We start from the raw sequence: 13,750 nt of genomic DNA on the forward strand, positions 1-13,750 counted from the left end.
TTTTCGAAACCTTTTCAACTTTTTTGAAACCTTTTCCAACTCTAGTGTATCCCTTTGGGAGTGAGGCAACCAGAACTGTCATTCCAAACTGGGGTTGCGCCATAGATTTTGTGTAATGGGCATTAAGGGTATTGGGGTTTTTGATTTATTTTTTTTTGGGGGGGGAGATCCATGATCATCATCCAGCTACAGTTAGGTTTGTGCATAAATGGCGGTCCTCAGCCCCCAAGGGAGTCTCTAGGGAAGGAGGTGCTTTTCAGGGATGTGGGCCATAAACTACTCGCTGTTTCAAAGGGTAATTTGAGCACCTTGAACTGGGGCCCCGAAACAAACTGGCTGTTGCGTGATTTACCCCACCAACCCCACCGAATAATCTGTACTTTGGAGCAGCAGAAGTTTCCGCTTCCAGGGCAGCCCCACGCAGAGCCCATGGCAGCGGTCCAGCCGGCAGCTGAGCAGGGCAGGGACTTAATGGGGCCAATCGCCTCTGTCCAAAAGCGGCTGAGGCTGGAAAGGGGCCCCTCCCGGACCCCCCGAGATCATCCATCAGGTGCATCTCCATCATCTCTCCCCGTCTGGATGGGGGCCAATTCCCTGCCTGGGGGAGGGGGGGGAGCCAGGAGGGCGGCGTTGCTTGGGAGGGGGGTCCCATCCCCACCCAGGAAATCGGGGGCGGGGGTCGCAGCAGCCCCCTTGGAAGAAGCCTCTCCCGGGCGCCCCCAGCCAGGCAGGCCAGGGGACCGGGGGGCGGAGAGTTGGGTGCTGCTCTCCAGACCCCTCCCCCCGCCCTCGCCGGCGCGGGGGCTGCCGGGACTTGTAGTCTTCTCCCCGCCCACAACAAAGGCAGGCAGAGCCCGAGGGGCACCAGCCGGAGTGCCGGGCGCGCGCGGAGGGGCCCAGGCAGAGCCAGCTGCTCCCCGCCCTCCTCTCGCCGGCCGGGCTCCCCCCGCGCCCCCTTGGCGGGGAGGCCGCCCCCCAGCCTTCTCCTCTGCAGGCCAGGTAAGCCCCCCCCCGCCGCCAGCGATGCTTCTGCCCCCTTTTGCAATAAAAGCAGGGGGCATGCAAGCCGCGCGCCCCCTCTCCGGGCCAAGGGGGCGCAGGAGCGCGGCTGCCCTGCTCTGCAAGAGGGGCGCCCATGGGATTGCGCCCCCCACTGATCCTGCAGGATCGGGCCCAAGGGGGCGCAGCCTCTTCTGTCTCCGCCGCCTTGCCCGCTCCAGGAGGCCCACCCCAAAACCCCTTTGGGTTCAGGGCTGGTCTGACTCAGCTCGGCCCCGATTCCGAGGACCAGATTTCCTGCCCATATAGCATATTGGGGGGGGGTGTGATTTGGCACCTGAGGAGGAGAGGGCTGCTGGGCATGTGCAGAGTGCCACTCGCGCACTCCTGGCAAGTCTCCGCCAGCTTCGACTGGACTCAGCCGTCCAGGGGGTCCTTTCCCTTTCCCTTTTTATGTGTGGGGTGCAGCACGAGTGACTTGGGGGGTGAAATTGCCACGGACACAGCCTTGCTTGGGTGGGGAATTCAGTTTGCAGAAATGGAAAGCGATGGACCTAAATAGACATGCCCAAACGGAGGGAGACGAGGGCAGGAGGTCAAAATGCCAGTGGGCAACGAGCTGCCTATTAATGGGAAGCCCAGAAATGGGTCCCAAGGAAAACAGTATTTTCCTATTGTGCCCCATTAGCTGGTTATTCAGAGGTCGACTGCCCCTGGGCATGGAGGTTCTGCCACCACAGGAGAACTTGCATATGGAGAGCCTTGAAGCGGGATCAGGCCAAAGGGGGACCCATAGAGCCCAGCCTCCTCTTCTCACAGCGCCCAGCCGGATGCAGGATCCGAATACAAATTCAACTCTCCGCTCCTGTGGTTATCCAGCATTCATAACCACTGCCAGCTGAAGTTTGGTGAGGTCAGGCCCCCTTGCAAGGCTGCTCCTGGGCACCCCACACCTCTCCAGAGTTCCCCCGTTGGTTGTGGGGCCGCAGCACGCTGCCTTGGGAGGTCAGAGGCCTGGGTGGGCAGCATCTGGGGAAAAGGGTCTCTGCCTTGGTTTCCCTGCATAGCAGCAGGCGGGTTGGGAAAGGGAGGCGAGGGCCGGCCTGTTCTCAAAGGTGCGGAGGCTGCCTGGAGGCAGGGAATAAGTGGAGGTGGAGGTGGAGCGAGAGAGATCTTGTGGGGAGATGGCTCTCAGTTGTGGCTTGAAGGACTGACATGGAGGAGTCTCTTGCTAGCGCATGGCTCTGCGAGGCAGCAGGGCTTCTGAATGCCAAGAATATTCTTGTGCTCGGATCCTGCTTGCAGGTTTCCCATTTGGAGGACTCCCTGGTCCTGAATGGGGCAACTGTGCCCCTGAAGGACCAGGTGCGCAGCCTGGGAGTCATTCTGGACTCACAGCTGTCCATTGAGGTGCAGGGCAGTTCTGTGTCCAGGGCAGCTCTGTCTTGTACGCAGGATGAGACCCTCCCTGCCCACGGACTGTCTGGCCAGAGTGGTGCATGCTCTGGTTATCTCCCGCTTGGACTACTGCCATGCGCTCTACGTGGGGCTACCTTTGAAGGTGACCCGGAAACTACAACTAATCCAGAATGCGGCAGCTAGACTGGGGACTGGGAGCAGCCGCCAAAACCATATAACACCAGTCTTGAAAGACCTACACTGACTCCCAGTACATTTCCGAGCACAATTCTAAGTGTTGGTGCTGACCTTTAAAGCCCTAAATGGCCTTGGCCCAGTATACCTGAAGGAGCATCTCCACCTCCATCGTTCTGCCCGGACACTGAGGTCCAGCTCCGAGGGCCTTCTGGCGGTTCCCTCCCTGTGAGAAGTGAAGCTACAGGGAACCAGGCAGAGGGCCTTCTCGGTGGTGGCACCCACCCTGTGGAACGCCCTCCCATCAGATGTCAAGGAAATAAAGAACTATCTGACTTTTAGAAGACATCTGAAGGCAGCCCGGTTTAGGAAAGTTTTTAATGTGTGACATTTTAATGTATTTTTAATCTTTGTTGGAAGCCGCTCAGAGTGGCTGGGGAAACTCAGCCAGATGGGCGGGGTACAAATAATATATTATTATTGTTGTTATTTGGGCATCTGGTCAGCCACTGAGAGAACAGGATGCTGGGTTCACTGGGCCTGATTCAGCAGATGCTTGTCTTATGATTTCGAAAACTTAGCACAAAGGATTGCAATCGTTTCGCAAATGAAGCAATTACAATAACAATAATAAAAAAGCTACTTTCCTCTAATTCGCCTCTTCCTTATAATGTGGCTGGCCAAACTTAGTCCTAAAGAGTTGGGAGGGGCCCAAGCCTCACCTAGTCCAATGTTTTTATTTTGTATTTTTATGCTGTGAACTGCCCTCAAATCTTCAGATGAAGGGTTGTGTATAAATCAAACAAATAAATTTGCTTCCCCCTTTCCCAAATTGCAGGCAGTCGCAGGCCTGATGTACAATTCCTTCCTTCCTTCTTCCTCCTGTTTCTCCTCATCACAGGGATGGAGCTCTGCGCATGTTCAGTGAAGCCACATCAGGCAACGTGGTGATGGGAGCAACAAGGGCCCCAGTGATGTGGTCCAGAGAGCGCTGGGCGGGCACCCCCACACCGTGTGGGGCTTAGCGTTGTGGTGCGTTGACGTTGTGCGCAAGGCAAGTTGGCTCTTTGAGGCTGTGAGTTTCATGTCTCTTGTTCCTCTTTGGTGAGTCCTGAGCGCTGTGGAATCACAGAATTGTATGGCTGGAAGCAACCCCAGGGGTCTTCTATGGAGGGATGTGGATAGGGAGGCTAAGAGAGGGTATATTTGTTAGAATCATAGAATCATAGAATCATAGAATCATGGAGTTGGAAGAGACCACAAGGGCCATTGAGTCCAACCCCCTGCCAAGCAGGAAACACCATCAGAGCACTCCTGACATATGGTTAGATATTATCCTTCCTCGCTCTTGTTTGTGAGTTCAGCAGAGCGCACCCCTGTGCAGCTTAAGAAGGGAAGCTTAGATAGCTTAGTTTTAGCCTTTTCGTTTAAGTAATCCAGAATGCTTTAAGGCAGACAATCGCAGTCGGTCCATCATTTGAAAAATAAAGACTTCAGAGCTGTCTGTCCCCAAAATATTAACTAGGCATTCCGTTTTGGTGACTCCAACCTTCGTTTAAGGAGCCATTTGGCACCTAGTTTCTAATACTGATTCACTCACTCGGAATACAGAACCAGATGCAGCATCTATGTTCATGCAGGCTTAAAATGGTAATTCAGTTACAAAGACTTACTTTAGTCTAGCTTAAAATTGTCTCTGAGCATTGGAACTCAGACTTGCAGACGTCCTTCATTTTTCCGGCAGAGTTTTCTCTAGCAAACATGCAGGAAAACTCTGAGAGCTTCAGCTCCTCTCACATGCCTATCTGGGGAACATAGAAATATCATTTCCCCAAAGCCTTTCGCTTTTTTACACATCAACCACATATGGAAGAATGGCCCCTCTATCTGCTTACATTTCCAGCATTTTCTACATCTTGGCTAGTTCATTTGGTGTTAAATGCCACCTGTACATCATTTCGAAATAATTTCCTCTAAGTGTATAAAAAGCAGTAAACTTCATATCCTTTCCCCATAACTTCTCCCCGGAAGCCCTATCCAAATTATGACCTGAGTCTTTAGGCCAGTGTATCGTGGTTGATTTAACCATTTCATCTTTAGCACCCCATTCTAGTAACATGTACATTGTAGAAATCAACTTTCCACTACTCTCAAGCAGCCCCATCTTCTGCAATGTTCTGTCATGTTGTTATTTATTGTTTGGAATTTGGGGTTTATTGGAATGACATGCAAGCATAGGAATATAATAAATCAAATCAAATTCCCCCCCTTCCTCTTGGGCAGGTGGTGTTGATGCGAAGCCCCCAATAGCCGTTGGAGCAGACCGAGAGGGGAGGCCACCCCCCAGGAGAGGAGATGGAGAACAAGAGTCTGGAGCTCCCCAGCCCAGGTCAGTAACGGGGAGACTTCCCTCCTGAGCCCTCCGTGAGTCGGTGGCAGAGATGCAGAGCGGAGCCTAAACACACTCCCTCTTCGGTCTGATTTGTTTAGCACCCTGCTAGGGAGATCCAAGATTATTTGATTGACTTGTAGGTCGCTTTTCCACCACGAGCTTTTGCCCAAGGCGGCTTACAGCAAACAGCCCCAACCTCCAAACGCAGAGCAATGGAAATGCAAATATGTGGAACGTTTTGGCAAATCCAAAAATGAGCAAAAAAGCCCAAACAAACAACGCAAGCAATTTGGCCAACGCAGAATAAATTCAGTATTGCAGAAAAGAAATAAATATAGGTTTGGAATCATAGAAGGGAGTCCAAGGGTCCAGCCCATTGCAATGCAGGAATCTCAGCCAAAGCATCCAAGACGGCCGGCCGTTCAAACTCTCTTGAAAAACCTCCAAGGAAGGAGAGTTCACCACTTCCCAAGGGAGACCGTTCCACTGCCAAACATCTCTTAACTGTTGGAAAGTTCTTTCTGATGTTTCGTCAGAATCTCCTTTCTTGTCACTTGAAGCCACGGGTTCGAGTCCTGCCCTCCAGAGCAGGAGAAAACAAGCTTGCTCCCTCTTCCATGTGACAGGCCTTGAGGTATTTGAAGATAGCAACACATCTCCTCTCAGTCTCCTCTTTTCCAGGCTAAACATTCCGACCTCCTTCAGTACATGAATACAGTGGTACTTCGGGTTACATACGCTTCAGGTTACAGACTCTGCTCACCCAGAAATAGTACCTCGGGTTAAGAACTTTGCTTCAGGATGAGAACAGAAATCGTGCGGCGGTGGTGCGGCAGCAGCAGGAGGCCCCATTAGCTAAAGTGGTGCTTCAGGTTAAGAACAGTTTCAGGTTAAGAACGGACCTCCGGAATGAATTAAGTACTTAACCCGAGGTACCACTGTACATGGGAAACAAGACTTAACCGACAATAAAGGTTCTAGCACAAAGCAGCTCAGAGAGGGTGGAGTGGGGGTGGCCCAGAGCTGGCTCCCATATCCTTAGTCCAGAGGAGACTGACAGCAGCAAAAGGCAAATGTTGGAGAGGGAAATGATTAACTGTTTATTCGGGGACAGGGCTCCTCACATCTCTGAAAAGGTGAGGGTTGTTTTGCCTTTAGAACGGCAACTTAGGGATAAGTTAAATTCTTCTGGTGAAGAAACTCTGCCCCCCTCCAAACGGAAGGCCTGGTTTCAATAACTGTGGAATGCATTTTATTTTGTCATGTGTATCTTGGGGGGTTTCTTGGTAACGGCTTCGGCTGCACATATAAATTAATATAATATTCTTCCTCCTTGCAGCTGCCGGCTGGGCTGCTCCCTCGGGACGCAAAGTGGTGGTGAAGGTGGAGCCAGAGGAGGAGCTGCGCATCGGGTGCCCCCAGGACCCGGCGGAGGCAGAGAGGGAGCCGCTTCCTGACTCCCCGGCAGGTGAGAGGGGCTGGTGTTCCTCCCTGGGGAGCAGGTGGAGGGGTGCATGACGCAGCCCCGCAGGACACCCAGTGCAAGATGAGGGGCCCCCTGGAGTTGGCTATGGGTGGCACCCGGTGCCCGCTGGCTCCTAAGCTTGAAGGTTCCCGCACCTTCTCTGAGCTACTAAGAACAGCAGTTGCTGTCTTAGCAAACTCATCAGCAGGCGTCTTTTGGGGCGCAAGCCCCCCTTGTTCAGAACTGTGTGTCAGAGGCAGAGGTCTGTGCCCCCCAAGAGGGCACCCGGCCAGAGCAGTAAATGAGGCTCCTGGATTTCCTCTCCTCTTTCAGGGATCAAGCCAGAGGTGGCCATCAAGATGGAGCCAGAGGACGACTCGTATGCAGAAGAGCCTTGGGACTACAGCGGCGGGGAGTCCGGCGACGACACAGACTCCTGTGAGTCCAGGAAGCCTGTGCTGCTTTTGGTGTGAGGGGCGAGGTGTCCGTGGTGGGGGGTGGGGACCCCATGGGCTATAATAAGCCTCTTTGGGGCAGCTGGGTCTCTGCCCCACAGCCCGTTTGTGGCTGTGAGGAAGGCTGTCAAGGCGCATGGCCAAGCCTCGCAGGGTGCTTCTGTCCGGGCAGAGGGGCTCCCGGATGCTGCAGCCCCTTGCCTCACAGAACCAAAGGGTTGGAGAGTTGGAAGGGGACCCTGAGGGTCATCTAGTCCAACCCCCTGCAGTGCAGGAATGGCAGCTGAAGAATCCGTGACAAATCCTCTCTCTCTCCCTCCATACAGCCGACATCCGACCTGATGTTATTGTGAAGATGGAGCCAGAGGAGGAGGAGGAGGAGGAGGAAGAAGAAGAAGAAGACTTTGTGTGCCCCCCAGGAGAGATGGGAGCAGGAGCAAACCATGGTACCCTTCTCATGGGTGAGTTCTGCGACTCTCCCATCTTAGCTAAAGGAGAAGTGCAGGAGTGTCGGGGGGCGTGCGTGTCAATTAGGTCTTCTTTGTTACTGTTTTTATTATGTGTCTGATGATGATGATGATGCTGATAATAAATTTTTATTTATACCCCGCCCTTCCCTGTTCAAAAACCAGGCTCAGGGCGGCTAACAACAAATTTAAAACACTTAATTATAAAAGCAGCATAAAATACAATATGAAAACATGAAGAACAATAAAATGCAAAAATCAATTGCTGAATTGGTCCTACTTGGGCCAGCGAGGAGACCAGGGGAGAATTAGCTGTGGGGTCTCAGAGCAGGTGATCTTCATAAAAGGGGAGGGAAGAGAAGGGAAATAAAAGATCAGGCTGAATTCAAATTAAAGGCCAGGCGGAATAGCTCTGCCTTACAGGCCCGACGGAAGGAGGTTAAATCCTGCAGGGCCCTAGTGTTTTTATATTGTGATTTTACGTTGTAATTGTCCTGAGACCTGCAGGTATAGGGTGGTATACACATTTAACAAATAATAATCCAGTGGGAGTGAGTTCCACAGTTGAACAATGTTCTGCATGACAAAGGACTTTCTTTTTCCTGCCTGTCCCAAATCTCCCGACATTCATCGCCATTTCCACAAGTTCTGGTGTTAGGAGAGAGGGAGGACAAACTTTCCTCCAGCTACTTTTCTGCAGGCCAGAAAATAATTTAATAAGCTTCTATCATGTTGCTTCTCACTTGCCTTTTCCCTAAACTAAAAACTCCCCAATGCTGCAGTGTTTCCTCATCCGGGAGTCTCTCCACCCCCAGATCATTTTGCCTGCTCTTTTCCGAACCTCAGCTTAGCTGCTTTAGCTGCCTGCCTCTCCATACTCCCAAACGCGCAGTCTGCGCATGCTCAGAGGCTCACTGATACTGCTTCACAAACAGACATGCAGACCAAGTGGCTGCACCTCGATGTTCTGTTGGAGAGCCATTTCATAGAATCAAAGAATTGTGGAGTTGGAAGAGACCCCCAAAGGTCATGCAGTCCAACCCCCCTGCAATGCTGGAATTTCCCATGATGCACCTCGCACTAAATACATGCCTTTTTTTAAAGCCATAAAACACCTGGATAACTGTCGGTAGAGCATGAGGCTCTTAATCTCAGGGCTGTGGGTCTGAGCCCCATGTTGGGCAGAAAAATTCCTGCTTTGCTTTTTTTTAAAAAAAATATATTTATTAAGATTTTTGAATTTAATACAATAAAAAAAAACAAAAAGTCAAAAAGGGAAAAAAAATAAAAACAAAAAGGAAAAAAAATTAAAAACACATAAAGTTCACAAAATCTATTTTTCAATAACATATTTCCTTGACCTCCTCATACCCCCCTTTCTTGTATTCCAATTCAAATTGTTAATTCAGCAAATCCTTATCCATAATTTTTAACCTATTTCTTTAACATATTATTATTTTACTTTTTTTCTTTCATCCATTTCCTCAATTTATTTTTGCTAACCTTTTTTTCCTTTAATTTAGTCCGTTTTAAAACAAACCAATTTTACCTTCTCCAGACTTCAACATCAACACTTGTACCTCAATACACATTCTTAAAACATTCTTTCTAAAGTCGACCCAGGTTCCCTTCCACGAATTTCCCAAATTTCATACACATTACCAAAACAAAATGAAAGCAAAAACACATTTATAATTATGTACCCTTTGGATTCCCAAGCCCCACACCCCCCTTTCCCGGTTTCAGTCCCCCACAAATATCCACCAGTCTTAATCTAGTATTAGCCTGGAGACCTCACATCCGAGGCTCTTAATTCTCTCTCAATTCCTCTCTGCTGGTTTTTCTGATAGTCCTTAAAATTAAACACCAAATCTCGGAGAAGCTCTGGCCCTTCAGGATCCATATTTCTTCCAACCAGTCCTCCATACTTAAAGGTGGGGCCCAAATCTTGTTTCTTACTCCTTTCAAAACCAAATGTCCCCAAGGCTCCAACCTCCACTTTAAGCAAATTTGTAATCCTTAGGTCTTCAGATCTCCACATAAGGAGATCTCTCCTTTTTTCCATCTCCAATTCAGGCCAGATTTTCCACATCAAGTTCTTATTTTCCTTCATTGCCATCATATCAAACCTCAAGTCCTCTTTCATCATCTGCAGAATTACAGTTCCTCCTTCCTTTTCTTCAGGGACAACATATGTCTCCTTCTCCAAGTTCTCAATGTTGTCAAGTTTCTCTTTCTGTTCAGTTGGATAAACTTCCTGATTCAAATCCTTATCAGGTTCCATGATATTGTTTACAGTTGAGTCCAGAGTTGTAACATTTATAGCCAAAACATCAATTTGGCCTTTCCCAAGAGAACAAAGACTCTGTCCAATTCAGCCTGAACTCTCCCTCCTCCAGCCATTCTTGTAATGTCCCAAAACCCCCTCTAGAGGGATTTTGGTTTCTTAATGTTCATTCCAGTTCAAATCCAAAAATCCAGTTAGTTTGTATCGGTTCTTCCTTGTTTTCAACAAATTGTAACAAAAATTGTAACAGCTATAACCAGCAGAAGCAGCAGAAACAAAGTTCTCTTTTTCTGTCTTGACAGCTAATTTGACAGCTGTCAAGCTCTTTAATACCTCATCAACAGGCTCTCTCGCGGAACACTCCCGGGTCCGGGAGGGTGGCACTTCAGCTCCCAAAATTAGCTCTTTATCCTCCAGCAAGATTTCTTATACTGCCAAACCGTGAAATTAAAGTCTTTTACCAAAGAAGGAAAAAAGAGGTTCTCTCGACCTTAGTTAGCAAGTCTTTGCTTTAACTTGTTTACAAGACGGGGAGGCAGACTTCCTTTTTACACCTTCCCCGATCGTGCCTAATTTTAAAATTTCTTTACGATACCTAATTTCTTTACAATACCAATTTCCGTAGTACTCACGGGTTGTTATTTTTAGAGTCCAATTGTTCCAAAGAAGAAGTCAGCGCTCTCCGACCATGGCAATGCGGCTTCACTCTGCAGGAGAAGCAGTCGACTCTCAGCACCGCGCCGCTCACCCCGTCCCCCCTTCCGAAGCCTTTAAAAAGGCTCTTCACAGGTCGGGGGGGGGCACAAATGGTGCCCGCCGAGTCACCAGGTTCACAGGCTTCACCGCCTGTGATTTTTAAGGGTCCCCGCGTCACCGCAGCGGCAAGACCCGATCCTACAGAGCCGATTCCCTCCGGAGCTCAGAGGGAATCCGCCATTAGTCGATGGCGCTAACCCGGAAGTCCCCAGAAAAATTCCTGCTTTGCATGGGGTTGGACTAGATGATCCTCATGGTCCCTCCCAACTATACATCTCTGTGTCACAGACTTAGCTGTGCTGCTGCTGCAGAAGCATTCTGATTCCTGCCAAATGCCCAGCTCTTGTCTTCTTCTTTTTATATATAATTTTTGTTACATTTTCTGTTTTACAATTTAAAATGCTCATTTAAACATCCTTAAAATATAAATGAGTTCCCTGCTTCTCTTTCCATGGTTCATTTTCCATATCTTAGTTTACAAAAACTAAACCATTCAGCATTCCATCATTGCATCTATCAAAACTTATTTACACTGTTGAATTTATCTTAATGCCACCAGTGTTTTCAAGTGTACACAATTTCCCCCCTATATATTCAATAAGCGTTTTATAATCTTCTCTAAACGTATGTTCTTCTTGTTATCTTTTTCTATATGTTAAATCTGCAGGCAGCGCATATTCTGTCAGCTTAAGTTGCCATTCTTCTTTGATTGGGACCTCGCTCGTTTTCCATTTTGGGGCCAACAAAATACGGGCTGCAGTAGTGGCATACAGAAGTAACATTTTTTGACACATGGGAATTTCTGTCTTAATTATCCCCAATGAAAAGGACTCTGCTTTTTTTGGGAAAGTCCTTTTAAACATTTTATCGCTTAAAATTCCTGATAGAGGATAAGGATCCAGAGATCACGCTAAGGGAGGCCAAATTTTGCGCGGCTGCCATAAAACTCAGGGAACAAGCTGTGCTGTTACAAAGACTAAGGCCTCAGGTGCAAACTCTAGATAATATTTTAGAGACTAAGACCTAAAGCACATTTCTAATGGCTGTCATATTCGTATTGTTTATTGTTATATTCGATTGTTAATTCAAACTTAATTCTATTGTGTTTTAATGTTTGCTTAGTATGGTATGTGAAGCTGGTCTGGGACCGTAAGAAATTTCATTTCATTTCAAAGCTCTTGTCTTGTCTTCTGATGCCTTGCCCTTTCCCTTCCTCACCACCAGATGGCGACATCCAGCCGAGTCGGAGGAGAGCGGAAGCAGCCACCGCCTCCTCCCAGAGCGTCCGCAGCGGCAAGGGCAGTGGCAGCCAGTGGGCGAAGCAGGCTGGTCCGGAGCAGAAGAAACCGCCTGCCCCTGGAGGCTCCGGCAGCCCTCGGGAGAAGCCCCGTCCTCGGACCCCGCCGGACCCTGCCGGCACCCCCGAGGGAGCGCGGCGCCCCAAGAGCCACGCGGCCTGCGACCGCCCCTTCGCCTGCAGCATGTGTGGCAAGCGGTTCCAGCACCGGGGCAACCTGGTGACGCACCTGCGGGTGCACACGGGCGAGAAGCCCTTCCCGTGCTCCGAGTGTGGGAAGAGCTTCAGCCAGAAGGGGGACCTGATGCGCCACCTGCGCATTCACACGGGCGAGAAGCCCTTCGAGTGCACTGTGTGCGGCAAGAGCTTCTGCTCCAAGCAGACCTTTGTGCTGCACCAGCGCATCCACACGGGCGAGAAGCCCTACTCGTGCGCCGACTGCGGCAAGGCCTTCAACCGCAAGGCCAACTTCGTCACGCACCAGAAGATCCACCGCGGCGAGCGGCCCTTCGTCTGCGGCGAGTGCGGGAAGGGCTTCTGCGCCAAGAAGACCTTCATCCTCCACCAGAAGATCCACGTGGGGGACCGGCCCTTCGGCTGCGCTGAGTGCGGCAAGAGCTTCAGCCGCAACGGGGACCTGACCCGCCACCAGCGCATCCACACGGGCGAGCGGCCCTTTGCCTGCGGCGAGTGCGGCAAGTGCTTCAGCCACAACGGGGAGCTGATCAAGCACCAGCGCATCCACACGGGCGAGAAGCCCTTTGAGTGCACGGTCTGTGGCAAGAGCTTCAACCGCAAGAGCACCCTCATCACCCACCAGCGCATCCACACGGGCGAGCGGCCCTTCGTCTGCGGCGAGTGCGGCAAGACCTTCAACCTCAAGACCACTCTCATGAAGCACCGGCGCATCCACACCGGCGAGAGGCCCTTCACCTGCCTTGAGTGCGGAAAGAGCTTCAAGTACAAGGGGAACCTGAGGACGCACCACCTCACCCACACGGTCGAGCGCGTCTACCCCTGCACTGAGTGCGGCGCCGTCTTCGGGCAGCGCAAGGAGCTCAAGGCGCACCAGGCGATGCACGCAGAGAGCCGGCTTCTGCCGTGCTACGGAGACGACGGGGGTAACCTGAACCCCTTCCTGCAGGTGCACCCTCTGCTGCTCTCCTGCTCGCCCATGGAGACCCTGGCGAAATTCAAACAGGAGGCGGGCTTCACAGACCCTTAGCGGGACCCGGGAGGAGAGAGAGAAGGGGCTGTTTTAATTTATCGGTTAAGCGGGCAACCGGAAGACCTCCTGGCCCCAGAGATCTCGCGGGGGTTGGCGCCCAAAGATGGGCGGACGAACGGAGCAGAGGAAACTTTCCTCTTTTGTGGGGCACCCGGGCCGTGGGTCTGCAAATGTTGGCTGTGGGCCACGACTTCAGGACAAAGCTATAACTGCAGGCCATGCCCCAGCAGACTGACAGCTGTCTGTTAACATCTTCCTCGCTGTAGCAAATTGCAGCTTGGTTGGTTCCCAAACTCTTGGAGAGTTCGGGAGCAGCGATGCACTTGCCCCTTGGGGGACGCAGAGGGCAGGGTAGGGGGGGCTTTTGCTTTGGTTGGTGGTTTTTTTGGTTGGGGGAAGAGGAGGGTGTGTGTGAATTGGGACGATAAATTGATAGGCTCGTTTGAAGTCCAGGTTAGTTTTCAATTATAGGAGATGCCGGCGAAGACGGCATGATGAAATTCATTGATGTTTTTTAATAGCTCGAAATGCTAGGCTTGAGGCGCTTCAAGGAAATGTTTGTTTGAAGATTAAAGTGGTGGTTGAAGGACAAGCAGTAGAGTGAGTGAAAAAGTAGCAAAAACTCCCCTCTTCCCCCCTCCCCTGGTACACTTTTTGAGATAGCTGAAAGCAAATAAACCAACGATGACTAAATCGGAAGTGGTTGAATGCGACTGCTTGGGAAATGGCCTCTGTTTGGACCCTGCGGGGGGTGGGCAAGAGAGTCTTGATCCAGGGGCACTCTAGGGGATCTAAAATTTAGAAACTGAAT

General features: G+C 50.6%; 1 protein-coding gene across 1 annotated transcript; it reads left to right on the top strand.

Moving 5' to 3' along the window:
* Positions 1-823: 823 nt before the first annotated feature.
* Positions 824-13,632, top strand: LOC128398359 (zinc finger protein OZF-like). Its single transcript, XM_053359365.1, has 7 exons — positions 824-999; positions 3,494-3,696; positions 4,876-4,981; positions 6,324-6,452; positions 6,783-6,887; positions 7,231-7,365; positions 11,639-13,632. The coding sequence occupies exons 3-7, from the start codon at positions 4,948-4,950 to the stop codon at positions 12,934-12,936; spliced, it is 1,701 nt and encodes a 566-aa protein (XP_053215340.1). The 5' UTR covers positions 824-999; positions 3,494-3,696; positions 4,876-4,947; the 3' UTR covers positions 12,937-13,632.
* Positions 13,633-13,750: the final 118 nt, after the last annotated feature.

The sequence above is a fragment of the Podarcis raffonei genome, chromosome 12 (assembly GCF_027172205.1).
Source record: "Podarcis raffonei isolate rPodRaf1 chromosome 12, rPodRaf1.pri, whole genome shotgun sequence".
Lineage (NCBI taxonomy): Eukaryota > Metazoa > Chordata > Lepidosauria > Squamata > Lacertidae > Podarcis > Podarcis raffonei.

Excerpts from the sequence above, each read along its gene's own strand:
- LOC128398359 (XM_053359365.1), top strand. The coding sequence starts at position 4,948 with ATGGAGAACAAGAGTCTGGAGCTCCCCAGCCCAG. Across the intron at positions 4,982-6,323 it reads TCTGGAGCTCCCCAGCCCAG|CTGCCGGCTGGGCTGCTCCC; the intron begins GTCAGTAACGGG and ends TCCTCCTTGCAG. Across the intron at positions 6,888-7,230 it reads CGGCGACGACACAGACTCCT|CCGACATCCGACCTGATGTT; the intron begins GTGAGTCCAGGA and ends CCCTCCATACAG.